General features: G+C 44.9%; 1 protein-coding gene across 1 annotated transcript; it reads left to right on the forward strand.

The window, feature by feature from the left end:
- On the forward strand, positions 1 to 27,271 carry chmp3 (charged multivesicular body protein 3). Its single transcript, XM_083792724.1, has 7 exons — positions 1 to 32; positions 20,262 to 20,363; positions 20,857 to 20,917; positions 21,461 to 21,640; positions 22,255 to 22,376; positions 25,552 to 25,666; positions 26,142 to 27,271. Exons 2-7 carry the CDS (start codon positions 20,319 to 20,321, stop codon positions 26,279 to 26,281), a joined length of 663 nt encoding a protein of 220 aa, XP_083648850.1. The 5' UTR covers positions 1 to 32; positions 20,262 to 20,318; the 3' UTR covers positions 26,282 to 27,271.
- The last annotated feature ends 712 nt before the right edge of the window (positions 27,272 to 27,983 follow it).

Genomic DNA, 27,983 nt, shown 5'->3' on the forward strand with positions numbered 1-27,983 from the left:
AAGTGGTGGTCAGGAAGTGCCAGGTGAGGTGATCGAGCTTGGGCTCCGTCTTTTGAGCTAATTTAGAACTTCCTGTCTGAGAGCTAGCTAATTTAAGACATCCGGTTGCCTTCAGAATAAAATAAGGTTATTTAATTAATAATTATTACATTACATTATTAGTATTATTATTACATTACAGTTATTGTAAAGACACACATTATGTTTCTGTGTAAAAATAAGTAATTAAATAACATCAAAAAGTTATCTAAATGGATAAATGCTATTCACTGGAGTGAATATTCTATTATATTCTAAAAACGACTTATAAATCCTAAAGCCTTGTTTATACTTCACTGTGCAACGGTCCTATGCTGGACAATAGCAGATATGCAAACTCACAGCACATCTCATTCAAGACACTGAACTTGCAGATCTGCCATTTTTGAACACACTATAAAGTTAACCATTTATCATGCTGCTCTACGTGGCACTGCATTCTGTGACATTAAACCAAATGGCATTTTCCACTCTATGACACTACTGTTCTACATTTTTGTCTAATAAAATAGGCTATTAATTTAATCAATCAAACTGCATTAACTAACAGAGATACTACTAACCAAGCTATCCATGTCAACATGCTCTATAGGAGTCTCAATAACAGGTATAAGTAACGTTTAATGTTTAGTAATGTTTAATGTAGCAGAAGAGGCCATTCATTGAACAGAGTTTTGCACAATTTTAACATCCCAGATCGATTGAAATATGAATCTACTGTGCTGTGCTACACCATGATATATTAAGAGTACAATAACATTCCATTGTGAATAAAAACCTATTAACCACAGTGTAATACTAAAGGTTTCATCACAGGGCTGTCTGCTTCATGTAATATCATTAAAAGTGTTGTTGGTGACAGTTATATGAGTTGGAAGCATTAAGACCCATTTTAACCCTCAATGGCTTCCTTTCTGACAAATAACGTTATTGTAAAAAAAAAAAAGATTCACGCGTTCAGATATGTAGCTATTTTGCATTAGAAGCGGATGGGACCAAGGGACCCGGATGTAACGTAAGAGGACTACAATAGATTCGCGGTTAAATCTCGCGGGCGTGGCCTCACACCGGAAGGAAGTGCCGCCGCCCTCAAATACGGAAGAGACGCGTGGAGGTAGGTTTGGTCAGTGTTTGTTTGGAACGTGCCACGTCACCATCGCGGGTCCGTCTTCGGAGCAAGTAAGTGATTAAATGTTATTTAATACTTAACGCTGTTGTTGTTTGTGTGTTCAAACGTCTATCACTTGAAGTTACTTGTTATGATGTTTATATATGATGTTTGTACGAAACTGTAAAACAGTGTTTCAGTAGCCGAATGGTTAGTGTCGAAGGTTTATAAACAACTATGCCCAGCCTCAATGTTTACTAGCCGTCGACAGTACCCACTCGACTACCGAAACACGGCTTTAAAGAGTAGTATTTACATATCTAAACACAACAAGTAACTTCAAAAGTGATAACATGTTTGAGCCACGGACCACCATTTCACATTAATAGACTCTCACAATGGTGGTCAGTGGCTCAAATGGGTCTGAGAGACTAGATGGCCTCAAATGGTGGTCCGTGGCTCAAACGCTGAATAAATAATCGACTAGAGGTGAAAATAGTATTGTTTGGTAGGTAAAAGGACAAACATTCTGTGAAAATTGGCACGAAGCAACAAACATTCTTTGAAATTGGTGGGAAACGATCCCGGGCACTCATGTTAACAAAGCTCAGTCACTAACCACTATGCTACAATCAGCATTATATAATCAAAGGATCAAAAGTAGCAATCTTCTACATTCTCTAATTGTGTAGTTTTTTTGGAAATTAAGCAGATGCTTAACAACAATTGAACTATTGAGAGTGTAAAGATCTACTATTGGGGTCAATTTGGTTACCTAAATTAAATTGCTCTGTATTGTGACAGTAATCATTGCTATAGTGTGTGTTCAGTAACAGTGTTAAATAGCTCTATAGTGTGACAGTAATCATTGCTATAGTGTGTTCAGTAACGGTGTTAAATAGCTCTATATTGTGACAGTAATCATTGCTATAGTGTGTGTTCAGTAACAGTGTTAAATAGCTCTATATTGTGACAGTAATCATTGCTATAGTGTGTGTGTTCAGTAACAGTGTTAAATAGCTCTATATTGTGACAGTAATCATTGCTATAGTGTGTGTTCAGTAACAGTGTTAAATAGCTCTATAGTGTGACAGTAATCATTGCTATAGTGTGTGTTCAGTAACTTGCAACACAGCAGCCAAGTATATGCAGAACACATATACACGCATTTGACATAACACAAACAACAAGACAATTTACATACATAAAGACATGAAGAAAAGAGCAATATCCACCGCTTAGATTATCCTGTGGCTACTACAACTCCTGATTAAACCCTTTTCTATTTATTAAAGAGCTGGAGAGACAGGAATATTCCTGTTACTGAACACACACTATAGCAATTATTACTGTCACAATAACTTTGTACTTTTGCTACTGATGTTTGTGTGCAACATTTGAGCTGGTGTCAAGTCACCTTAATTCAAGTGATAGATTATATACAGGGGCATGCCATATGGTCTACCTGCACAGCCTTTGTGATTACTGGTAGATCACGATGTACCTTTTGGGCACCCCTGCAATACAGGATTCCTGTCCAGAATTGTTTTTTATTAAATATAGAGGGTTTAAGTGTAGGGTTTGTCATGTTGGTGTTCTCTATAACTTTTCGTCCTGGGCATGACGTTAAACTGTCCAGTGTAACTCCAAGTTACATGGGGTGGGTATGGTTTGAGAGTTTGTGATGCTCAGTTCTTTTTTTGCGTCTCGGTTCCTCAGGTGGAAGCTGCATAGTTGGGTTTTTGATGGGTTGGGTTTCAAGTGGCTGGTCGTTTGTTTAGATATTGAAAAGGAGGGGGGCGAGCGCGCTACCTTGTGGGAGGCCGTTCTTTTCGGCTTTCCATTTACTCCTCTGGTCATTTAACTGAACATAGAAGCGCCTGTTGTTGAGGAGGCTTTTCCTGACCATTGTGCGGTGTTGGACAGTGTCGTAGGCAGCAGAGAGATCTCTGAATGCTGCTCCAGTTATTTGTTTCCCCTCAAACCCATCCTCAATGTGTTGGGTGAGGTTGAGCTCTGTCCAGCACAGGAGCGGCTGGGACGGAAACCAGCTTGGTCTTTAGTCAGCTTGGTATCTATGAGTGGCAACAAGGCGTTGGAGTAGCAGCTTCTCATATAGCCTTGTAGGTGATGCAGAGGGAAATGGGTCGGTAGCTCTTTGTGGATAATGGGTCTATGCCAGGTTTAGGGATTGCAACCACGTTGGCCTTTTCCCAGACAGAAGGGATGGTTTTCTGTGCTATGCATGTGTTCAGCATCCCCACAAGCCAGGTCTTTGCGTTGGGTCCCAGGTGCTGTAACATTTCTGCCAGTAGGTCATCAATCCCTGCTGCTTTTCCGGGTTTCAACTTTCCCATTGCAGTTTCAAGTTCTTCTAGGTCGAAGGGTTTGGTTTGAGGGCTAGCTGATTGTGGTTGGTCTGATACCACTGTGCGATGGTATTCTCCTGTGGGTCGGTGGCGGTCTTGGTCACAACTGGTGGCCAACAGTTGTAACCAACACCGCCACCGACCCACATAGAATACCATCGCACAGTGGTATCAGACCAACCACAATCAGCCAGCCCTCAAACCAAACCCTTCGACTTAGAAGAACGTGAAACTGCAATGGGAAAGTTGAAACCCGGAAAAGCAGCAGGGATTGATGGCATACTGGCAGAAATGATACAGCACCTGGGACCTATCGCAAGGACCTGGCTTGTGGGGATGCTGAACACATGCATAGCACAGAAAACCATCCCTTCTGTTTGGAAAAAGGCTGGAGTAGTTGCAATCCCTAAACCTGGCAAAGACCCATTATCCCCGAAGAGCTACCGACCCATTTCCCTCCTCTGCATCACCTACAAGCTCTATGAGAGGCACTACAATTTCTGAACAGACTATATTTACATCAATATGTCTGGGTCCCCACCTACTCACTCAGGGTTGACGTGTCACACCTGCAGTGATGGGAGGGGCACCAAAATGTGGTATTTTGATTGTTTAATGGGGGCACTCCCTTAGTATAAAAGTGTATGTTTTGTGTACACATGACCTGATGAAGATCAAATGGATCGAAACGCTGTCAGTATTTCAACAAAGAACGTCTTTCTTATACCTGTGGTGTGCGGGCTCCATCCAATACCTACACCAGTTGTGATGCAACAGAGTTTGCTGTGACCGTTGTGAATTATGGGTGGTGTGGTTTTTGCCAAGACGGTGGATTGTGGCCCATGCCTTCCTGCTGTTATTTGACATGTTGGTGTTCTCTATATCTTTTCGTCCTGGGCATGACGTTAAACTGTTCCGTTCGAGAGGACCAGCGACCCTCGAATGTAAACGGCCACGAAAGGAAATTATGTGTGTGTGAGGTGTTCTCTATAGGTTGGGTTTCAGGTGGTTGTATTGTAGTAGCTTGACATTTTTTGGAGGGCACTTTCAAGGACAGACTCAATCTTCTGGAAGTCTGCTTGTTGGGTCGTAATGCAGAGGTTGTCGGCGTAGATGAAACGCTGGCATTAGGCATTGGGTAGTGGCTGGTCGTTTGTGTAGATATTGAAAAGGAGGGGGGCGAGCACGCTACCTTGTTGGAGGCCGTTCTTTTGGGCTTTCCATTTACTCCTCTGGTCATTTAACTGGACATAGAAGCGCCTGTTGTTGAGGAGGCTTTTCCTGACCATTGTGCGGTGTTGGACAGTGTCGTAGGCAGCAGAGAGATCTCTGAATGCTGCTCCAGTTATTTGTTTCCCCTCAAACCCATCCTCAATGTGTTGGGTGAGGTTGAGCTCTGTCCAGCACAGGAGCGGCTGGGACGGAAACCAGCTTGGTCTTTAGTCAGCTTGGTATCTATGAGTGGCAACAAGGCGTTGGAGTAGCAGCTTCTCATATAGCCTTGTAGGTGATGCAGAGGGAAATGGGTCGGTAGCTCTTTGTGGATAATGGGTCTTTGCCAGGTTTAGGGATTGCAACCACTTTGGCCTTTTCCCAGACAGAAGGGATGGTTTTCTGTGCTATGCATGTGTTCAGCATCCCCACAAGCCAGGTCTTTGCGTTGGGTCCCAGGTGCTGTAACATTTCTGCCAGTAGGTCATCAATCCCTGCTGCTTTTCCGGGTTTCAACTTTCCCATTGCAGTTTCAAGTTCTTCTAGGTCGAAGGGTTTGGTTTGAGGGCTGGCTGATTGTGGTTGGTCTGATACCACTGTGCGATGGTATTCTCCTGTGGGTCGGTGGCGGTCTTGGTCACAACTGGCCAACAGTTGTAACCAACACCGCCACCGACCCACATAGAATACCATCGCACAGTGGTATCAGACCAACCACAATCAGCCAGCCCTCAAACCAAACCCTTCGACTTAGAAGAACGTGAAACTGCAATGGGAAAGTTGAAACCCGGAAAAGCAGCAGGGATTGATGGCATACTGGCAGAAATGATACAGCACCTGGGACCTATCGCAAGGACCTGGCTTGTGGGGATGCTGAACACATGCATAGCACAGAAAACCATCCCTTCTGTTTGGAAAAAGGCTGGAGTAGTTGCAATCCCTAAACCTGGCAAAGACCCATTATCCCCGAAGAGCTACCGACCCATTTCCCTCCTCTGCATCACCTACAAGCTCTATGAGAGGCACTACAATTTCTGAACAGACTATATTTACATCAATATGTCTGGGTCCCCACCTACTCACTCAGGGTTGACGTGTCACACCTGCAGTGATGGGAGGGGCACCAAAATGTGGTATTTTGATTGTTTAATGGGGGCACTCCCTTAGTATAAAAGTGTATGTTTTGTGTACACATGACCTGATGAAGATCAAATGGATCGAAACGCTGTCAGTATTTCAACAAAGAACGTCTTTCTTATACCTGTGGTGTGCGGGCTCCATCCAATACCTACACCAGTTGTGATGCAACAGAGTTTGCTGTGACCGTTGTGAATTATGGGTGGTGTGGTTTTTGCCAAGACGGTGGATTGTGGCCCATGCCTTCCTGCTGTTATTTGACATGTTGGTGTTCTCTATATCTTTTCGTCCTGGGCATGACGTTAAACTGTTCCGTTCGAGAGGACCAGCGACCCTCGAATGTAAACGGCCACGAAAGGAAATTATGTGTGTGTGAGGTGTTCTCTATAGGTTGGGTTTCAGGTGGTTGTATTGTAGTAGCTTGACATTTCTTGGAGGGCACTTTCAAGGACAGACTCAATCTTCTGGAAGTCTGCTTGTTGGGTCGTAATGCAGAGGTTGTCGGCGTAGATGAAACGCTGGCATTAGGCATTGGGTAGTGGCTGGTCGTTTGTGTAGATATTGAAAAGGAGGGGGGCGAGCACGCTACCTTGTTGGAGGCCGTTCTTTTGGGCTTTCCATTTACTCCTCTGGTCATTTAACTGGACATAGAAGCGCCTGTTGTTGAGGAGGCTTTTCCTGACCATTGTGCGGTGTTGGACAGTGTCGTAGGCAGCAGAGAGATCTCTGAATGCTGCTCCAGTTATTTGTTTCCCCTCAAACCCATCCTCAATGTGTTGGGTGAGGTTGAGCTCTGTCCAGCACAGGAGCGGCTGGGACGGAAACCAGCTTGGTCTTTAGTCAGCTTGGTATCTATGAGTGGCAACAAGGCGTTGGAGTAGCAGCTTCTCATATAGCCTTGTAGGTGATGCAGAGGGAAATGGGTCGGTAGCTCTTTGTGGATAATGGGTCTTTGCCAGGTTTAGGGATTGCAACCACTTTGGCCTTTTCCCAGACAGAAGGGATGGTTTTCTGTGCTATGCATGTGTTCAGCATCCCCACAAGCCAGGTCTTTGCGTTGGGTCCCAGGTGCTGTAACATTTCTGCCAGTAGGTCATCAATCCCTGCTGCTTTTCCGGGTTTCAACTTTCCCATTGCAGTTTCAAGTTCTTCTAGGTCGAAGGGTTTGGTTTGAGGGCTGGCTGATTGTGGTTGGTCTGATACCACTGTGCGATGGTATTCTCCTGTGGGTCGGTGGCGGTCTTGGTCACAACTGGTGGCCAACAGTTGTAACCAACACCGCCACCGACCCACATAGAATACCATCGCACAGTGGTATCAGACCAACCACAATCAGCCAGCCCTCAAACCAAACCCTTCGACTTAGAAGAACGTGAAACTGCAATGGAGAAGTTGAAACCCGGAAAAGCAGCAGGGATTGATGGCATACTGGCAGAAATGATACAGCACCTGGGACCTATCGCAAGGACCTGGCTTGTGGGGATGCTGAACACATGCATAGCACAGAAAACCATCCCTTCTGTTTGGAAAAAGGCTGGAGTAGTTGCAATCCCTAAACCTGGCAAAGACCCATTATCCCCGAAGAGCTACCGACCCATTTCCCTCCTCTGCATCACCTACAAGCTCTATGAGAGGCACTACAATTTCTGAACAGACTATATTTACATCAATATGTCTGGGTCCCCACCTACTCACTCAGGGTTGACGTGTCACACCTGCAGTGATGGGAGGGGCACCAAAATGTGGTATTTTGATTGTTTAATGGGGGCACTCCCTTAGTATAAAAGTGTATGTTTTGTGTACACATGACCTGATGAAGATCAAATGGATCGAAACGCTGTCAGTATTTCAACAAAGAACGTCTTTCTTATACCTGTGGTGTGCGGGCTCCATCCAATACCTACACCAGTTGTGATGCAACAGAGTTTGCTGTGACCGTTGTGAATTATGGGTGGTGTGGTTTTTGCCAAGACGGTGGATTGTGGCCCATGCCTTCCTGCTGTTATTTGACATGTTGGTGTTCTCTATATCTTTTCGTCCTGGGCATGACGTTAAACTGTTCCGTTCGAGAGGACCAGCGACCCTCGAATGTAAACGGCCACGAAAGGAAATTATGTGTGTGTGAGGTGTTCTCTATAGGTTGGGTTTCAGGTGGTTGTATTGTAGTAGCTTGACATTTCTTGGAGGGCACTTTCAAGGACAGACTCAATCTTCTGGAAGTCTGCTTGTTGGGTCGTAATGCAGAGGTTGTCGGCGTAGATGAAACGCTGGCATTAGGCATTGGGTAGTGGCTGGTCGTTTGTGTAGATATTGAAAAGGAGGGGGGCGAGCACGCTACCTTGTTGGAGGCCGTTCTTTTGGGCTTTCCATTTACTCCTCTGGTCATTTAACTGGACATAGAAGCGCCTGTTGTTGAGGAGGCTTTTCCTGACCATTGTGCGGTGTTGGACAGTGTCGTAGGCAGCAGAGAGATCTCTGAATGCTGCTCCAGTTATTTGTTTCCCCTCAAACCCATCCTCAATGTGTTGGGTGAGGTTGAGCTCTGTCCAGCACAGGAGCGGCTGGGACGGAAACCAGCTTGGTCTTTAGTCAGCTTGGTATCTATGAGTGGCAACAAGGCGTTGGAGTAGCAGCTTCTCATATAGCCTTGTAGGTGATGCAGAGGGAAATGGGTCGGTAGCTCTTTGTGGATAATGGGTCTTTGCCAGGTTTAGGGATTGCAACCACTTTGGCCTTTTCCCAGACAGAAGGGATGGTTTTCTGTGCTATGCATGTGTTCAGCATCCCCACAAGCCAGGTCTTTGCGTTGGGTCCCAGGTGCTGTAACATTTCTGCCAGTAGGTCATCAATCCCTGCTGCTTTTCCGGGTTTCAACTTTCCCATTGCAGTTTCAAGTTCTTCTAGGTCGAAGGGTTTGGTTTGAGGGCTGGCTGATTGTGGTTGGTCTGATACCACTGTGCGATGGTATTCTCCTGTGGGTCGGTGGCGGTCTTGGTCACAACTGGTGGCCAACAGTTGTAACCAACACCGCCACCGACCCACATAGAATACCATCGCACAGTGGTATCAGACCAACCACAATCAGCCAGCCCTCAAACCAAACCCTTCGACTTAGAAGAACGTGAAACTGCAATGGGAAAGTTGAAACCCGGAAAAGCAGCAGGGATTGATGGCATACTGGCAGAAATGATACAGCACCTGGGACCTATCGCAAGGACCTGGCTTGTGGGGATGCTGAACACATGCATAGCACAGAAAACCATCCCTTCTGTTTGGAAAAAGGCTGGAGTAGTTGCAATCCCTAAACCTGGCAAAGACCCATTATCCCCGAAGAGCTACCGACCCATTTCCCTCCTCTGCATCACGTCTTTCTTATACCTGTGGTGTGCGGGCTCCATCCAATACCTACACCAGTTGTGATGCAACAGAGTTTGCTGTGACCGTTGTGAATTATGGGTGGTGTGGTCTTTGCCAAGACGGTGGATTGTGGCCCATGCCTTCCTGCTGTTATTTGTCATTATGGTGTTCTCTATATCTTTTCGTCCTGGGCATGACGTTAAACTGTTCCGTTCGAGAGGACCGGCGACCCTCGAATGTAAACGGCCACGAAAGGAAACTGTGTGTGTGAGGTGTTCTCTATCATTTCATTCCAGACTTCACTGTCTATCTCCTGTGTTTTCCATTCATCTTGAGCGTTACACAGTCGTCTGATGTGCGGGGGGAGGTGCCGGCTAGCGCATAAAGGCACGGACGGGACAGGTGTTGTCTTGACCCATCCCGTGATGATGCGACAGGTGTCATTTAGGGCTGTGTCGACCAATTTGGTGTGACGTGATCGGCTCCAGCTTGAGCAGGCATACTCTGCTGTAGAGAAAGACAGGGCCATGGCAGTTGCACGGATTGTTTGTGGGTCTGCGCCCCACTTGGGAGTTCACTAGTTTTCACAGGATGTTATTGTGGGTGTTGACCGTGGCTTTTGTGTTCTCCAGGTGTTTTTTTGAAGAAGAGTGTCCTGTCCAGTGTAACTCCAAGATACATGGGGTGGGTATGGTTGGAGAGTTTGTGACCATCCCAAGTGACGCTCAGTTCTTTTCTCGCGTCTCGGTTCCTCAGGTGGAAGCTGCATAGTTGGGTTTGTGTGTCTTTCTTTTTCTGTCTTTCTTTCTTAGGACGGAGATCAAGGTAGACGCCATAGGAAGGCTCAACACTAGCCGATGCCCCTAGAGATCCATCCCAAAGCTTCCCTCAGGGAGCACAGCAAGCCAGCTAGCCAGCAAGCCTGCCCAGTCAGCCAACGCAGCCAGTCAGCTCCGCCAGTCAGCCAGTGTAGAAAGTCAGGCTGCCAAGCCAGAGCATATCAGCCCTTGCAGTCAGCCATTGCAGCCATACCAGCCTTGCTCAGTCAGCTCAGCCAGGCCTCTCTTGAGGTCTGGCTCTCTGTCTGCCTGGCCCGGTCTGCCCTTCCCTGCCTTGCAGCAACAGAACCAGCCTTTCTGGAAAGCCAGCCAGCTCAGAATGCGAGCTGAGCAAGCCAGTGCAGCAGCAAGCCCAGACTAGGTTACCGCAGCCTTACTGTGCAGCCACAGCCACTCAGTCTAGACCAGCAGGAGCTGGCCAGGCTCCAACCCTTGCAGCGCAGCCTTAGGCCGGACAGTCCCCCTGCCTGCACTTTGTTGCCTTCCTGGCCTGTCTGCCTGCCTAGGCGCCTCGGTCTTCCTGTCTGTCTGCCTTGGCCTGCCAGTCTGAAACTGGTTTAGACTAACTGCGTGCTTGCCAGCTGCGCTGGCTTGCTGAGCTCGTATTCTGAGCTGGCTGGCTTGCCAGCAAGGCTGGTTCTGTTGCTGCAAGGCAGGGCGGGGCAGACCGGGCCAGGCAGACAGAGAGCCAGGCCTCGAGAGAGGCCTGGCTGAGCTGACTGAGTAAGGCTGGTATGGCTACAATGGTTGACTGCAAGGGCTGATGTGCGCTGGCTTGGCAGCCTGACTTTCTACACTGGCTGACTGGCGGAGCTGGCTGGCTGCGTTGGCTGACTGGGCGGGCTTGCTGGCTAGCTGGCTTGCTGGACTCCCTGAGGGAAGCTTTGGGATGGATCTCTAGGGGCATCGGCTTGTGTTGAGCCTTCCAACGGCGTCTACCTTGATCTTCGTCCTAAGAAAGAAAGACAGAAAAAGAAACACACACACAAACTCAACTATGCAGCTTCCACATGAGGAAGGCAGGCAGGCACGCAGGCAGGCACAAGCTGCCTGCGTGCTTGCTTCGCCCTCCAGTTGCTGCTCCAGTTATTTGTTTTCCCTCAAACCCATCCTCAATGTGTTGGGTGAGGTTGAGCTCTGTCCAGCACAGGACGGGACGGAAACCAGCTTGGTCTTTAGTCAGCTTGGTGTCTATGAGTGGTATGAGGCATTGGAGTAGCAGCCTCTCTTGTAGGTGATGCAGAGGAGGGAAATGGGTCGGTAGCTCTTTGAGGATGATGGGTCTTTGCCAGGTTTGGGGATTGCAACCACTTTGGCTTTTCTCCAGACAGAAGGGATGGTTTTCTGTGCCATGCATGTGTTCAGCATCCCCACGAGCCAGGTCTTTGCGTTAGGTTCCAGGTGCTGTATAATTTCTGCCAGTATGTCATCAATCCCTGCTGCTTTTCCGGGTTTCAACTTTCCCATTGCAGTTTTGAGTTCTTCTAGGTCGAAGGGTTTGGTTTGAGGGCTGGCTGATTGTGGTTGGTCTGATACCACTGTGCGATGGTATTCTCCTGTGGGTCGTGGCGGTGTTGGTTACGACTGTTGGCCACCAGTTGTGATGCAACAGAGTTCGCTGTGACTGTTGTGAATTATGGGTGGCTCCCTGAGGTCCTTGATCGCCATTGGGTCCAACAGTGGTCATTGAAGCGTGCACACACATGCACACATGCACCTACACACACAGGGGCACATGCGTATGCACACCTGGACCTTTAAATGAACAACAACACAAAAACTAAGGCACTGGTGTCGGACTTCTGGTTTACCGGAACGGGGTTCAACTCCCTGCAGTGCCCTGCTCAATGTGTTGTATTTCATTCATTGGTCCATGGTCTCAGGTCATTGAGCGGCGCGCTATAGTGTGCGATTCTTCATCATTGTTGAGGTTTTTTTAAAGGTGAAAATCAAGGAAAAGCAAAAGGCTATAGTCCATGGTCACGGACCGCATACTGGTCAAGGTAATTTATACTGGTGAAGATCATTTACTAGTCTTCTAAAGGTCATTTATACTGGTGAAGATCATTTACTAGTCTTCTAAAGGTCATTTATACTGGTCAAGGTCAATTACTAGTCTCATGAAGGTAATTTATACTGGTCACAGTCATATACTGGTCACGGTCATTTCTACTGGTGAAGGTCATTTATACTGGTCAAGGTCATTTGTACTTGTCAAGGTCATTTATACTGGTCAAGGTCATTTACTAGTCTTATTGAAGGTAATTTATACTGCTCAAGGTCATTGATATTGGTCAAGGTCATTAAGTGGCACGCTATAGTGCGCGATTCTTCATCATTGTTGAGGATTTGAAAAAAGGTTAAATTGCAGAAAAGCGAAAGGCTAAAGTCCATGGTCACGGAGGGCATACTATAGTATGTTGTTTTTCTTTTTTTTGGTGGTGTGCGGGCTCCATCCAATAACTACACCAGTTGTGATGCAATAGAGTTTGCTGTGACCGTTGTGAATTATGGGTGGTGTGGTCTTTGCCAAGACGGTGGATTGTGGCCCATGCCTTCCTGCTGTTATTTGTCATGTTGGTGTTCTCTATATCTTTTCGTCCTGGGCATGACGTTAAACTGTTCCGTTCGAGAGGACCGGCGACCCTCGAATGTAAACAGGTGTTGGGACAGGGTCAGGTGTTGTCTTGATGCATCCTATGATGATGCCACAGGTGTCATTTAGGGCTGTGTCGACCAATTTGGTGTGACGGGATAGGCTTGTAGGTGATGCAGAGGAGGGAAATGGGTCGGTAGCTCTTTGGGGATAATGGGTCTTTGCCAGGTTTAGGGATTGCAACCACTTTGGCCTTTTTCCAGACAGAAGGGATGGTTTTCTGTGCTATGCATGTGTTCAGCATCCCCACAAGCCAGGTCTTTCCGTTAGGTCCCAGGTGCTGTATCATTTCTGCTAGTAGGTCATCAATCCCTGCTGCTTTTCCGGGTTTCAACTTTCCCATTGCAGTTTCACGTTCTTCTAGGTCGAAGGGTTTGGTTTGAAGGCTGGCTGATTGTGGTTGGTCTGATACCACTGTGCGATGGTATTCTCCTGTGGGTTGGTGGCGGTCTTGGTCACAACTGGTGGCCAACAGTTGTAACCAACACCGCCACCGACCCACATAGAATACCATCGCACAGTGGTATCAGACCAACCATAATCAGCCATCACTCAAACCAAACCCTTCGACCTAGAAGAACTTGAAACTGCAATGGGAAAGTTGAAACCCGGAAAAGCAGCAGGGATTGATGACCTACTGGCAGAAATGATACAGCACCTGGGACCTAACTCAAGGCCCTGGCTTGTGGGGATGCTGAACACATGCACAGCACAGAAAACCACCCCTTCTGTCTGGAAAAAGGCCAAAGTGGTTGCAATCCCTAAACCTGGCAAAGACCCATTATCCCCGAAGAGCTACCGACCCATTTCCCTCCTCTGCATCACGTCTTTCTTATACCTGTGGTGTGCGGGTTCCATCCAATACCTACACTAGTTGTGATGCAACAGAATTTGCTGTGACCGTTGTGAATTATGGGTGGTGTGGTCTTTGCCAAGACGGTGGATTGTGGCCCATGCCTTCCTGCTGTTATTTGTCATTTGTCATTATGGTGTTCTCTATATCTTTTCGTCCTGGGCATGACGTTAAACTGTTCCGTTTGAGAGGACCGGCGACCCTCGAATGTAAACAGCCACGAAAGGAAACTGTGTGTGTGAGGTGTTCTCTATCATTTCATTCCAGACTTCACTGTCTATCTCCTGTGTTTTCCATTCATCTTGAGCGTTACACAGTCGTCTGATGTGCGGGGGGAGGTGCCGGCTAGCGCATAAAGGCACGGACGGGACAGGTGTTTTCTTGACCCATCCCGTGATGATGCGACAGGTGTCATTTAGGGCTGTGTCGACCAATTTGGTGTGACGTGATCGGCTCCAGCTTGAGCAGGAATACTCTGCTGTAGAGAAAGACAGGGCCATGGCAGTTGCACGGATTGTTTGTGGGTCTGCGCCCCACTTGGGAGTTCACTAGTTTTCACAGGATGTTATTGTGGGTGTTGACCGTGGCTTTTGTGTTCTCCAGGTGTTTTTTTTAAGAAGAGTGTCCTGTCCAGTGTAACTCCAAGATACATGGGGTGGGTATGGTTGGAGAGTTTGTGACCATCCCAAGTGACGCTCAGTTCTTTTCTCGCGTCTCGGTTCCTCAGGTGGAAGCTGCATAGTTGGGTTTGTGTGTCTTTCTTTTTCTGTCTTTCTTTCTTAGGACGGAGATCAAGGTAGACGCCATAGGAAGGCTCAACACTAGCCGATGCCCCTAGAGATCCATCCCAAAGCTTCCCTCAGGGAGCACAGCAAGCCAGCTAGCCAGCAAGCCTGCCCAGTCAGCCAACGCAGCCAGTCAGCTCCGCCAGTCAGCCAGTGTAGAAAGTCAGGCTGCCAAGCCAGAGCATATCAGCCCTTGCAGTCAGCCATTGCAGCCATACCAGCCTTGCTCAGTCAGCTCAGCCAGGCCTCTCCTGAGGCCTGGCTCTCTGTCTGCCTGGCCCGGTCTGCCCTGCCCTGCCTTGCAGCAACAGAACCAGCCTTTCTGGAAAGCCAGCCAGCTCAGAATGCGAGCTGAGCAAGCCAGTGCAGCAGCAAGCCCAGACTAGGTTACCGCAGCCTTACTGTGCAGCCACAGCCACTCAGTCTAGACCAGCAGGAGCTGGCCAGGCTCCAACCCTTGCAGCGCAGCCTTAGGCCGGACAGTCCCCCTGCCTGCACTTTGTTGCCTTCCTGGCCTGTCTGCCTGCCTAGGCGCCTCGGTCTTCCTGTCTGTCTGCCTTGGCCTGCCAGTCTGAAACTGGTTTAGACTAACTGCGTGCTTGCCAGCTGCGCTGGCTTGCTGAGCTCGTATTCTGAGCTGGCTGGCTTGCCAGCAAGGCTGGTTCTGTTGCTGCAAGGCAGGGCGGGGCAGACCGGGCCAGGCAGACAGAGAGCCAGGCCTCGAGAGAGGCCTGGCTGAGCTGACTGAGCAAGGCTGGTATGGCTACAATGGTTGACTGCAAGGGCTGATGTGCGCTGGCTTGGCAGCCTGACTTTCTACACTGGCTGACTGGCGGAGCTGGCTGGCTGCGTTGGCTGACTGGGCGGGCTTGCTGGCTAGCTGGCTTGCTGGACTCCCTGAGGGAAGCTTTGGGATGGATCTCTAGGGGCATCGGCTTGTGTTGAGCCTTCCAACGGCGTCTACCTTGATCTTCGTCCTAAGAAAGAAAGACAGAAAAAGAAACACACACACAAACTCAACTATGCAGCTTCCACATGAGGAAGGCAGGCAGGCACGCAGGCAGGCACAAGCTGCCTGCGTGCTTGCTTCGCCCTCCAGTTGCTGCTCCAGTTATTTGTTTTCCCTCAAACCCATCCTCAATGTGTTGGGTGAGGTTGAGCTCTGTCCAGCACAGGACGGGACGGAAACCAGCTTGGTCTTTAGTCAGCTTGGTGTCTATGAGTGGTATGAGGCGTTGGAGTAGCAGCCTCTCTTGTAGGTGATGCAGAGGAGGGAAATGGGTCGGTAGCTCTTTGAGGATGATGGGTCTTTGCCAGGTTTGGGGATTGCAACCACTTTGGCTTTTCTCCAGACAGAAGGGATGGTTTTCTGTGCCATGCATGTGTTCAGCATCCCCACGAGCCAGGTCTTTGCGTTAGGTTCCAGGTGCTGTATAATTTCTGCCAGTATGTCATCAATCCCTGCTGCTTTTCCGGGTTTCAACTTTCCCATTGCAGTTTTGAGTTCTTCTAGGTCGAAGGGTTTGGTTTGAGGGCTGGCTGATTGTGGTTGGTCTGATACCACTGTGCGATGGTATTCTCCTGTGGGTCGTGGCGGTGTTGGTTACGACTGTTGGCCACCAGTTGTGATGCAACAGAGTTCGCTGTGACCGTTGTGAATTATGGGTGGCTCCCTGAGGTCCTTGATCGCCATTGGGTCCAACAGTGGTCATTGAAGCGTGCACACACATGCACACATGCACCTACACACACAGGGGCACATGCGTATGCACACCTGGACCTTTAAATGAACAACAACACAAAAACTAAGGCACTGGTGTCGGACTTCTGGTTTACCGGAACGGGGTTCAACTCCCTGCAGTGCCCTGCTCAATGTGTTGTATTTCATTCATTGGTCCATGGTCTCAGGTCATTGAGCGGCACGCTATAGTGTGCGATTCTTCATCATTGTTGAGGATTTTTTTAAGGTGAAAATCAAGGAAAAGCAAAAGGCTATAGTCCATGGTCACGGACCGCATACTGGTCAAGGTCATTTATACTGGTGAAGATCATTTACTAGTCTTCTAAAGGTCATTTATACTGGTGAAGATCATTTACTAGTCTTCTAAAGGTCATTTATACTGGTCAAGGTCATTTACTAGTCTCATGAAGGTAATTTATACTGGTCAGTCATATACTGGTCACGGTCATTTATACTGGTCAAGGTCATTTGTACTTGTCAAGGTCATTTATACTGGTCAAGGTCATTTACTAGTCTTATTGAAGGTCATTTATACTGCTCAAGGTTATTGATCAATATCAATGACCTTGATGACCCCAAGGTCATTAAGTGGCATGCTATAGTGCGCGATTCTTCATCATTGTTCACGATTTGAAAAAAGGTTAAATCGCGGAAAAGCGAAAGGCTATAGTCCATAGTCTCGGAGGGCATACAAAAATGTGTGGTGCTATACAGGCCGTTCTGGAAAGTTTGGGACAGAGGTTCATCGTTGGCATCCAGGGAGTGTGTGTGCAAAATTTGGCATCGACCGGGTTAATGGTGCTGGAGATTAGCTGTTAACAAACTGACGGACACACACACACACACACACTCACTCAGAGTGCAAAACATACTCTATCCCCATGGCTTTGGCCTGGTGCCATACCGTTATTAATTATTGCCTACAATGTCAATTGTGAAATTACTTTACCGTTGCAATGCAAAATTTACATTTCAACGAATGGACCTCGTAAAACAAAACAAAAACCAAGGCACTGGTTGTGGTACTTCTGGTTTACCGGAATGGGGTTCAACTCCCTGCAGTGCTCTGCTCAATTTGTTGTATTTACATGGTTCATTTTTATTTTCTGCTCATTGTGTTGCCTTTTCATAGATGATAACCCCCAGGTTCTTTAATGTGTTTGCACTCCCTACAGTTAGGTTACCAAGTCTATTTATTTATTATTTCTGTTCACTAGAACTAGAACCAATTACCAAAGTAGGCTTTCTAATGACACAACTCGCCTTTGTTTTTATGTGTAGCAAAAACGTTCTTTTTATTTACGCCAAAGAGTAGAGGCTGGTCTGCATTCATGCGAGCGGGGAAGTTTAGAGTAACATAGCTCTAAATGAAACGCATTAGAGCTATGGACCAGAGCTAGTAGTCATAGCACTTCATGGTATATGCATAGTTTATATAGTTTCATTATAGATATATTAAACAGAGAGGACTGGAGTCAATTGGGTTATATTATGTTTAACACTAATTTGAAGCTGTCAAAATCTGACAGACTTCTGGCGGCCATGGCCACGCCCACCTTTTGGTAACGCCCACTTTCGGCCAAGCCCACAAAAAGGACCCCCCATGTCATTTGCCAGGCAGGCTCCACTCTCAGACAGATATTTGGCTCCGTCTTATGAGCTAATTTAGAACTTCCTGTCTGAGAGCTAGCTAATTTAAGACATCCGGTTGCCTTCAGAATAAAATAAGGTTATTTAATTCGTTAATTAAATAATTGTCAATGCCCCAAGGCACAGCACTTTTTTGAGCGTTGACCTCAGTAGAAGGTCTGATGCCGTGAATTTTACACCTCTCCCACTTAGCGGAGAGTGGGGTGTGGTACAGGACATCTCCCCGAACGCGTGGGTATACTGCATCTACAAGTAGTACAAGATAAATTGAAACCATTGACACCTACTTCGATGGTTCAGTTGTCATCTATGCCGGGGAATTTAGCAGCTCTCATTCAAGCGTTTTTTCAAAATCCAGGTCACACATTTGATTGCAAAACAATCTGTGGTGTCACTCAACAACTAGTGAATAGCATCTTACTTGGCCTTAGGAATGCACAATGACCCATTAGATTTTATACACAAACTAGTAGTTTGGTTGAGTATGTGTGGTGTCCACACAGTTGTTCAAGCAAAACATACAGACATCTGTACATTCTGTGCCTGGACAGTTGAAAGCAATTAACAGAACAATAACGGAGGACAATTTGGAAGAAGATGATGATGATGTGGTTTTATGCAATGAAAGTCTAAATGACAATATGTGTGAAGCTATACCATTACCAATTCTAACATTTCTACAACAGACATCTGCTATCAAAAAATGTCACACACGGCTTGAAGAAGCAGCAGCGCAGGACTCAACATTTAGACGGAAACTTGAGAAATTCAATCTAGCCAACACATCAGTGTCATTAGTGTCTCAGAAATGTTCTAGGACAGAAGTATGCACCATATTAAATAGATTTGTAGAATACACACTTCGGTCTCCTTTCCTTGGAGATGACCTGCTTTGCCTGAAAAGTCTTAGTCTGTATAGTTGTACTCAATGTGGTGACAAGGCCTTACCATCTACAAAGAACATGTCACAATTCATAGTGCAGCCACTTGACGTGTCACAAAAAGGCATCTTAGACACTATTGCACAAATATTACCTGCTCAATCTGAACAATGTGAAACATGTCAGCAGGAAAAGAGCTTATCAACATATGAAGTAATTAACAGCCCACAGACCTTACTTCTCCTGTTAAGAGCTGGCACAAAAATTCCAAAAACGTTCAATTTATCCTGTCTGTACCACCAAAATGAGTATGCTTTGACCAGTATGTGTGTATTTTTCGACAGGCCACCATATGCGTCATTGTACATCCTTAAAGATCATAAATGGCATATCTGGACAAATGAATCGAATGACACAGCAGGCTATACCTTTGAGCTGATGCAAAGAACATCCGCTCGACAGCACACAAAGACAGTAGTCACAAGTAGTTTCTATGTCGTGTCATACGAGAAAATAAACAGTCGAGAAATAATCAAGTTTCGTCAGGACAAACAAATGCATAAATGCACAGACAGATGCAATCAACGCACACAAGTGACACCCATTCCAAAGCTAGAGGTAACTCCTTGACCTGACTTAGCTTGTGTAGAGAAAGTGATTTCATGTCAATGCCCCAAGGCACAGCACTTTTTTGAGCGTTGACCCCAGTAGAAGGTCTGCTGCTGTGAATTTTACACCTCTCTCTCTTAGCGGAGAGTGGGGTGTGGTAGAGGACATCTCCCCGAACACGTGGGTATGTCCAGATAGTTGCCTCGCGGAGGCCTCTTTGTCCAGTGTCCATTCTGGGTCCGGAAACGGTACTTTTTGTCAGCATTGACCCCAGTAGAAGGTCTGCTGCTGTGAATTTTACACCTCTCCCGCTTAGCGGAGAGTGTGGTGTGGTAGAGGACATCTCCCCGAACGTGTGGGTATGTCCAGATAGTTGCCTCGCGGAGGCCTCTTTGTCCAGTGTCCATTCTGGGTCCGGAAACGGTACTTTTTTCAGCGTTGACCACAGTAGAAGGTCTGCTGCTGTGAATTTTACACCTCTCCCGCTTAGCGGAGAGTGGGGTGTGGTACAGGACATCTCCCCGAACGCGTGGGTATGTCCAGATAGTTGCCTCGCGGAGCCGTCTTTTGTCCAGTGTCCATTCTGGGTCCGGAAACGGTACTTTTTGTCAGCCTTGACCCCAGTAGAAGGTCTGCTACTGTGAATTTTACACCTCTCCCGCTTAGCGGAGAGTGGGGTGTGGTATAGGACATCTCCCCGAACGCGTGGGTATGTCCAGATAGTTGCCTTGCGGAGCCGTCTTTTGTCCAGTGTCCACTTTATAAAGTCCATGCACTCCAGTGAATAGCATTTATCCATTTAGATAACTTTATTATTATTATTATAAGGATTTAATTACTTATTCTTACACAGAAACATAATGTGTGTCTTATAGCATCATATAGCATCATTTAAATGCTTAATTTGTAGTTTTAATGTGCAAATTAAACTTTTTTTCAATACTCTAGAGGGTACTCTTATTTTGAAGAGATCGTCCACCGGAAGTCTTAAATTAGCTCACTAGATTAGCTCACTAGACGCTGCCTCGAGCTTGCTAGCTGTAGCTGGCTACTAGTAGTTTAGCTAAACGTCTTAAGTTACAATGGGACTATTCGGGAGAACACACGAAAAGCCACCAAAAGATCTGGTGAGTAGAGAAATATTTTGTGTAGTATTAAGCTAATAAGATAGCTGTAGTTAGATACGCAACACACATGGGAGTCGCTAGTAACTGTTAGCTTAGTCTGATTTCTCCAAGCTGTTGCACTTGCACTTGCTAGCACGACAACAACAATAATATGAAATAACTTAAAAATAATATTCTTAACGTTTGTTGTTTCTCCAGCAAATATTTGTCTTCGTTTCATCTTTGAATCTCTTCTACACTGTCACCAACATGTTTAAAACGTCATAATGTGCTTTTGTATACAGCTAGCTAGCATGGCTGCTTACACGAGTCAGCTGTTAGCTCGGATGTAAACAAACCTCACTTTTGAGCAGTGGTTTATCCAAGAAGCCTATAAACATTTACATGGTCTTATTTTACACATATTTTAAGGTTAAGTTTTAGTTTTTCACCTATCTCTATGACTCTACCAACCCAAACAATGTTGATAAAGACGATAAATGTCCCATTTCAGATCAATGAATGGTCTCTCAAAATTAGGAAGGAGATGAGAGTGATTGACAGACAGATTCGAGGTGAGATCTCAATATTTGTCGTTTACAGATTATTTAATCATTTGAAGGTGCTGTAAGTTATATTGTTTTGTAAACAAAATGTTTATTGATATAAAGTTAAAGCTCATTCTAATAGTGTTTGATTCCGACATGTTTGTTCAGTAACAGGTCTCCAGTATTATCTGGTGGGTTAAACACTCATCCCATCAGGAGAGAGAACACCCAAAACATAATTTAGCAGCTTGTGTTCCAATTTTGTCTGCTCATTTGTTTTTATGAATCACTTCCGATTTCACTTGTTTATCCAGTGTCATAGATCTATTAGTTCTCGTTCCTGATTGCATGAAATTGTTGTTTTGAGTTGAGTCCCCTCACTCCCCTGCCACTGCAATAGACTCAATAACAATGGTTGCTATTGGAATATAAACGGCTTACCTTATTTTAACAAAACAATTATTACAGCACTTTAAATATGAATGTATTACAATATATGGTGTAGTTTGTGGTAATTATTTAAAAATAATAAAGTCACAACTCAACAATATAATATCTAATGTTTTTCAGACATTCAGAGAGAGGAGGAGAAAGTCAAGAGATCCATCAAAGATGCAGCGAAGAAGGGACAGAGGGATGTGTGTGTGATTCTAGCTAAGGAGCTGATCCAGTCAAGGCGAGCCATCAGCAAGCTCTATGCTTCTAAAGCCCACATGAACTCCATACAACTCGGCATGAAGAACCAGCTTTGTAAGTAATGAAATATTCCTGCTAGAATTGCTATATTCACACTCAGGGTTCATTATTCTGGTAGTTTTTTGTGTTAAAGGCCTGGTTGTTCTACTATTGGGTTAACCTTGTGTCACCAGACTTTCCACCTTGGAGGAAAACCTGTTCTGTGTTCTTAAATTGCCTGTGTGATCTGGTCTAGGCGTGGTCTAGACCGGATGGTAAAATCTATTCCGGTTAGGTAGTTCGGTTTTTTCGGTGTCTCTTTGTTTTGGTCCCCCCATGTTTGTTTTTTGTCTCGCCAGTCGCTACGAGTTGTAATAAAAGATATAGGCTTATCAAACAAACTACAAGCTTCAAGGCTTTTATTGGGTAGGCCCTAAAATTATGATGCCCTTGATCACGTGGAATTTTGGGTAATACTGGTTCAGGGTAATACATAATTCTGGTTCAGTTGTTCGGCCTGATAACTACAAACCAGTGACTACAACATGACGTAAGTTACCATCTGGTCCTAACTGAGCCAAATACTGTATGCCTCTCAGGCTTCTATCGGGTTGTTAATCTGACAGTTTGTAACTTAATATTGTGTATTGTTGGTGTTAGAAAAGTGAATTCTGTTTGTGTGTTTCCAGCTGTGCTGCGTGTAGCTGGGGCAATTCAGAAGAGCACAGAGGTGATGAAAGCCATGCAGAGCCTAGTTAAAATCCCAGAGATCCAAGCCACGATGAGGGACCTCTCAAAGGAAATGATGAAGGTCAGTAATATAGCCTATAATTTATACTATGTACTGGTATTATGATGGTGTGTCCCTTGCCAAGAAGAACAGATATACAAGCTATCAATGCCTTGTGTAGAGTAAATCTGTTCTTCTTTGGCAAGAGACACCTCGCGTGGTGGAATATAAATTAAAGCACAAGACTACTATGTACACCAAGGTCCTAGTGGTGCCGGTCCACGGCAGAATAAAATAAATGGTGGTCTTCCAGAGACAAGAAGGTGGCTGCACACACTGGTACCCAAAGTACCAATATTATATTATAGGACGCAGAGTAAAGAAACCAGCGTTTTGGCTGTTGGCATTTGCACTTTGGCTACCAGTGTGTGCAGCCACCTTCTTGTCCCTTGAAGACCACTATTGTGAGTTATATGCGTGACATCCAGGGCTCCAGTGTGCAACCTATTAGGTTTACGGTGCGAGTTAAAATTTTACGAGGTCGCACCGGTGCTACTTATTGCTTTCACTTATTGTCCTCAACCATGAGGCACAGGCATTAGTGCGATAATAAAATATTACTTTCTTCTGGCTCATTCCGCCGAGTCTCACCTGTCTCTCTCTCGCTCCCCCTCTGCCTGCCTGAGTGTCTGTCTGTCTGCACACGTGAGTCACGTACAACGCGGCAGCGGTGCGCTCACTGATCAACCCCGAAAAAAACAAAACAAAGATTTCAGCAACAATCTCAGCCGTGCACTTAAGTTTGAGCGTGCAGTGCACTCTGCATGCATTTTACAACTGGATGATGATACTCGCGCTGAATCCACGGAGACAGCAGACACAGAACATGTCCCCAACACTGAGGTAAACTTATTGTTTGATTCAACATAGTGCCACCGAAGAATAGCTTCCAATAGCTTGTTATTTTGCACCGAGTGCAGGCTACATACATGATCGCCTCGGCCAAAAAAATACATCTCCCACATGAAACCTGGTATATTCTTCTGGTATATGTTTCATGCTGAAAATAGCAGATTTACAAGCTCACAACACGTCACGTCCACCAGACCACACGTGAGCTTGTAGATCAGAGACGTTCAGAAACGTTTCCATTCACAATAAAATCACATCAGCTTCATGTTGGGGCTTCATTCCATATAAAGACAGAAGCAAAAAGGATTACGAATTTGGTGGCATTTCACATTGCAAAAGGGTACAGGAAGAGTGGGCAAGTAAACATTGTGGGCACCTCAGTGTTAAATATCCTTATTGGCCATGTGGAACATGCCCTTGCAGAAGGTAAGGCGTGTCTCATTTCTGTTTATTGCCTGATTGGTGTGTGTGTATGTGTGAGTGATCAAATATAAATATTCTATGTTATGTGCTTAATTTAAGGCGTTTATGCTTCAGCCAAGAAAACCTTTGCTAGCCTTGGTGATAAGGTCATGTATTAATACCACGCTATACAAAGAATAAGTTCTACCTAATTTGTGGTGGCGCTACCAACTGAAAAGGTAGGTGGCACCAGTGCTACCTGTGAAAAAGTTAGTCTGGAGCCCTGGTGACAACATCATCATACCTGAAAGTTAAAACAAAAACTGAGTCGCAAAAGAATACTTTCTGGCCTTGACGGTCCATATATCCAAACAGAAAAGTAAATCTGATTGTATTAAAATGCACTCACTTTATGCATGAGCATATGCTCTATTGTTACCTTGCCATAATGTAAGATCAAATATTGGTGAGATATCTTCTATATCGCAAACTGCCAATATACTGTATAATGAAACGGCAAGCATTACTTGGCTTTACGGTATTCATTATGGTATGCAAATATGGATGGCACCATAGCAGTAAACGGGACGTTTGTGCTCGTACTGGCTAAATATCGCATTAAAAATTCAGAATTTCTATCTATTATCTTAGTTACAATAGAATTGAGTTGACGTGTTTTTTAGGGTAACTAAGTGTGAGGGAAGCGTGCCGAGGGGAGACCAGAGGGACAGTCAAGCGGGCTGCGCTGCTCTGATTGGTTGTAGGTCTAACCAATGTTGTCCGTTTGAATCTTTTTGTAACCGCCCCTTGGGGAAAATCCTAATACTGAGAGGGACCAGACTAATATCCACGCAGTGATATTAGTATGGCTACGCAAGGCTAGCTCAAATGGTCATCTGAGGGGAACCGGTGATCTTCTGATTACCACATTATTATTCTACTCGTTATATCATGGCCAGGTTAAATATCCCAAGGCTACAACAAAGTTCAACATGACTTAAAGCTCCTATCTGGAACTTATTACAAGGACTGAAATGTTATTTCAAGTAATCCTTATGTCATGTTAATATAACTAGCACAGTACCGAAGGTTGTCTTCCTACTATTCCACTGAGAAATTTAGACCCTGGTTTTGGACAAACATCTGGAGAGAAACAATGGACATAAAATGTACGTAGGTATTATGTCCATGAGACAACACTACAAATGTCCAAGTCATATTGTATTAACATACCGGTACTCTATTATATAGATTGGTTAAAATAATGTCTGGCTTTAAATTGTACAGCAGAAAGAATCAATAATAAATATACTCTGTAACCTGACTGTAGAAAGCAACTCCACAGTAAAATAACCTGGGGCTTATTATTGATTCTGAATTGTATTTCAATATGCACATTAATCCGGCTAGGCGGCTACCAAGACTGCCTTTTTTCATCTTATTAACATTGCATGAATTATAGAGCCTATCTGACTGTCATTAGACAATGCAAAAATGTTGATTGATTACGGCAATGCAAGTTTTTCTGGCCTACCAAATAAAACAACTGACAGACTTCAACTTGTTAAAAATGTGGTAGCTAGAGTTACCTAAAACTCTAAAAATGGCATCTAAAAATATAAACTCCCACTACAGCAGACAGGCACCCTCTTTAGCACAGCTCAAGACCCACCTCTTCACTCTTGCTTTTAGTTGAGTTTTTAAAATCTGTGTTCTTATTCATCACTGCTCTGCCTGATTTGTTACCGTTTTATGTTCTTTGCTATTTGTTTTAATGTTACTCTGTGTTTTTGCTTGCTGTTTCTGTGTATTTATTTATATTTATGTTTTCTCTTTTATGGAAAGCACATGTCATGAAAGGTGCTACGTATATGAATAAAGTTTATTATTATCATCACAGTACGCTGTGTGGTTATTTGTGCTGTACCTATTCATCTCCTAGGCTGGCATCATTGAGGAAATGATGGAGGACACATTTGAGAGCATGGAAGATGGTGAGGACATGGAGGAGGAGGCGGAGGCAGAGGTTGACAAGATCCTCTTTGAAATCACAGCAGGTAAACTGATTATTAAATGTATCACAAGGACTATGTGTTAAAGCTGAACTTTGTTTGCAGCATTCTGAGAAATGTTTCAACTGATTTCCTCTGACTACCCTACCCTGCTTTGGTACTACAGACAAGAATTACAAAAGCAGTATATGGAGAGTGACATTATTTGGTAAAGTTGTGTGTGTGTGTGTGTGTGTGCGCATCGCTGTTTGATGACGTTGCATAGAGTGGGCCTAATGGTCAAAAGAGGTGGTTGAAATGTGCCTGAATAATGCATTTTATATCAACTGTACAATATGTGAAGACATTGAGGGTGGGATAATACGCTTAGATCATAGACGGATACGTGAAGAAGAGTCCGTAGTCACACACAACGACGTTGCCTCTCTGATTCTGGTAGTGCGATAATGGCCTGCAACTGTGAATTAACTTGTTATTCCTCAATGTATTTCTCTAAACATCTATCTGCTTTCATTGTTAGGTGCCCTAGGCAAAGCACCCAGCAAAGTCACAGATGCCCTGCCCGAAATGGAGCCTGCAGGGGCTACTGCAGCCTCTGAGGATGAGTCGGAAGAGGACATTGAAGAGATGCAGTCCAGATTGGCAGCTCTAAGGAGCTAAGCTTGCCTGCCTCTTTCCTGTCAATCTAGGATTATAAGGGGAGGATCGGTCTGTGTCATCACAGTAGATTATGAAAGATGTCTCCAAGTGCTAAACTGCTTCCAAGAACTTTTAAGATGAATCCCATCCTTCTCTCATAATCCTAGATGTCAATGCCATTTTAATCAACCAGTAGGCTAATGGACGGAGACAACTTGGTTTTGGGTTTCCCTAGCATCCTCTCTGCTATATTATCTTTATTATTATTTTGTCCATGTAATCAAGGGTTTGCAATTTGCACTATAGGACAGTTTTGCATTAAAAAAACTTTTTTTTTTCCTAGAATGTTTGGCCATCTCGGAATGATTATAGATTTTTGTATATAGGTGCCGGGTGACCGTACAGAAGCCAAGACATTATCCAAAGCGTGGTGTATACACCCACCATAATATAGATAAAGTATCTAATACAAGACAGTTGTATCTTATGTATCTTATGTAAGTATCAAAAGCCTGCTTGTGCCTATAGTGCTCAAACATATTGTAGTGTGATCCTAAATTGTGAACCACCATTTAGCAGTCTTTACCCAAAGCCGGTAATAATATAATAATTATTGATCATATTCTAGAACCTCACCCAAACGTACAATCTGTTCTTATATTCTCATCCAACAATTAACTTGTTGGAAACACTAGAAGAGCAGAATTGTCTGCATTGGTATTGATTTTTTTTTTTTTTTTTCCTGTACAGTCAAAATGTATCTATTATATGTTGTCCTTTGTGTATACAAGTACATTTGTTAGAACAATGCACGCATACCGCTCTTAATGATGATCAGCCTGTTAAACATTGACTCATCATCACAATGATTTTCTTTGCCTACATTTCAGAGAAATTCTGGGGAAACAAAATGGTTAATACATAACCAGTGTATTGTGGAATTGTTCATTGTGTGTATACTTTTATATGTGGGTGGGAGAAATGTGAAAATAAAACTTTTAAGAACAAAGGTATCGGTTTACCAATAGAAAACTGTCTCATGTTGCTATTGGCTGCATAGTGAAAGTACTTAAGAAACATTGCCTGAATTTTGGAGAATTTTTTATTCTGAAGTGATCAGTAGCTATGACAGATGTAGCATAGACCTATTAACCGTAGTTAATATGCAATAGTATCAGATTGAGGCTGTGAATTCAGTCTTGAAGTGATTTTGTGGTGTTCCAACTTCCTCCAAATTTACTTCCTCCTCATTATCAAAGTAGACAAAAGGATTGGTCTAGTACAGCAACCCGCCCTTGGTAGCTTTTGTTGTATTGTAACTTGACTGTAACCGAATCTCGACTCTGTTATTTGGCTGGACTATAGGCCTACTGGATGTATGGTTCAGGTTAAAAGCTAGGTCTACTGACAAAGGTGCTGTCACAAAGAATTATGTTACTGATTACTGAATATTGTTTCTTACAGGCCTTTTCTCACTGGTAGTCTATTTTGGCCCACCCCACTGTCACTGAGCTATGTGGCTTTATATTTCTTTTTTTGTGACCGGAGGTCACCGATTACTATGAAAACCTGCAAAACCTGTCTGTCAGTCAGTCAGCTCACGCCTCCATATATATTTGTTGTCAGTCCATTAGGCCTCGTGACATCACGCGCCTCCATATATGGTTGTCAGTCCATTACGCCTCGTGACATCACACCTAGTGACGTGCTCCATTTACCATAT

The sequence above is a fragment of the Protomyctophum parallelum genome (genome assembly GCF_964188405.1).
Source record: "Protomyctophum parallelum genome assembly, chromosome: 20".
Classification (NCBI taxonomy): Eukaryota; Metazoa; Chordata; class Actinopteri; order Myctophiformes; family Myctophidae; genus Protomyctophum; species Protomyctophum parallelum.

Bases quoted from the DNA above. Each gene is read 5' to 3' on its own strand.
- chmp3 (XM_083792724.1), top strand. From the start codon at position 20,319: ATGGGACTATTCGGGAGAACACACGAAAAGCCACCAAAAGATCTG. The intron at 20,918-21,460 runs GTGAGATCTCAA...AATGTTTTTCAG, and splicing joins GATTGACAGACAGATTCGAG to ACATTCAGAGAGAGGAGGAG. The intron at 25,667-26,141 runs GTAAACTGATTA...TTTCATTGTTAG, and splicing joins CCTCTTTGAAATCACAGCAG to GTGCCCTAGGCAAAGCACCC.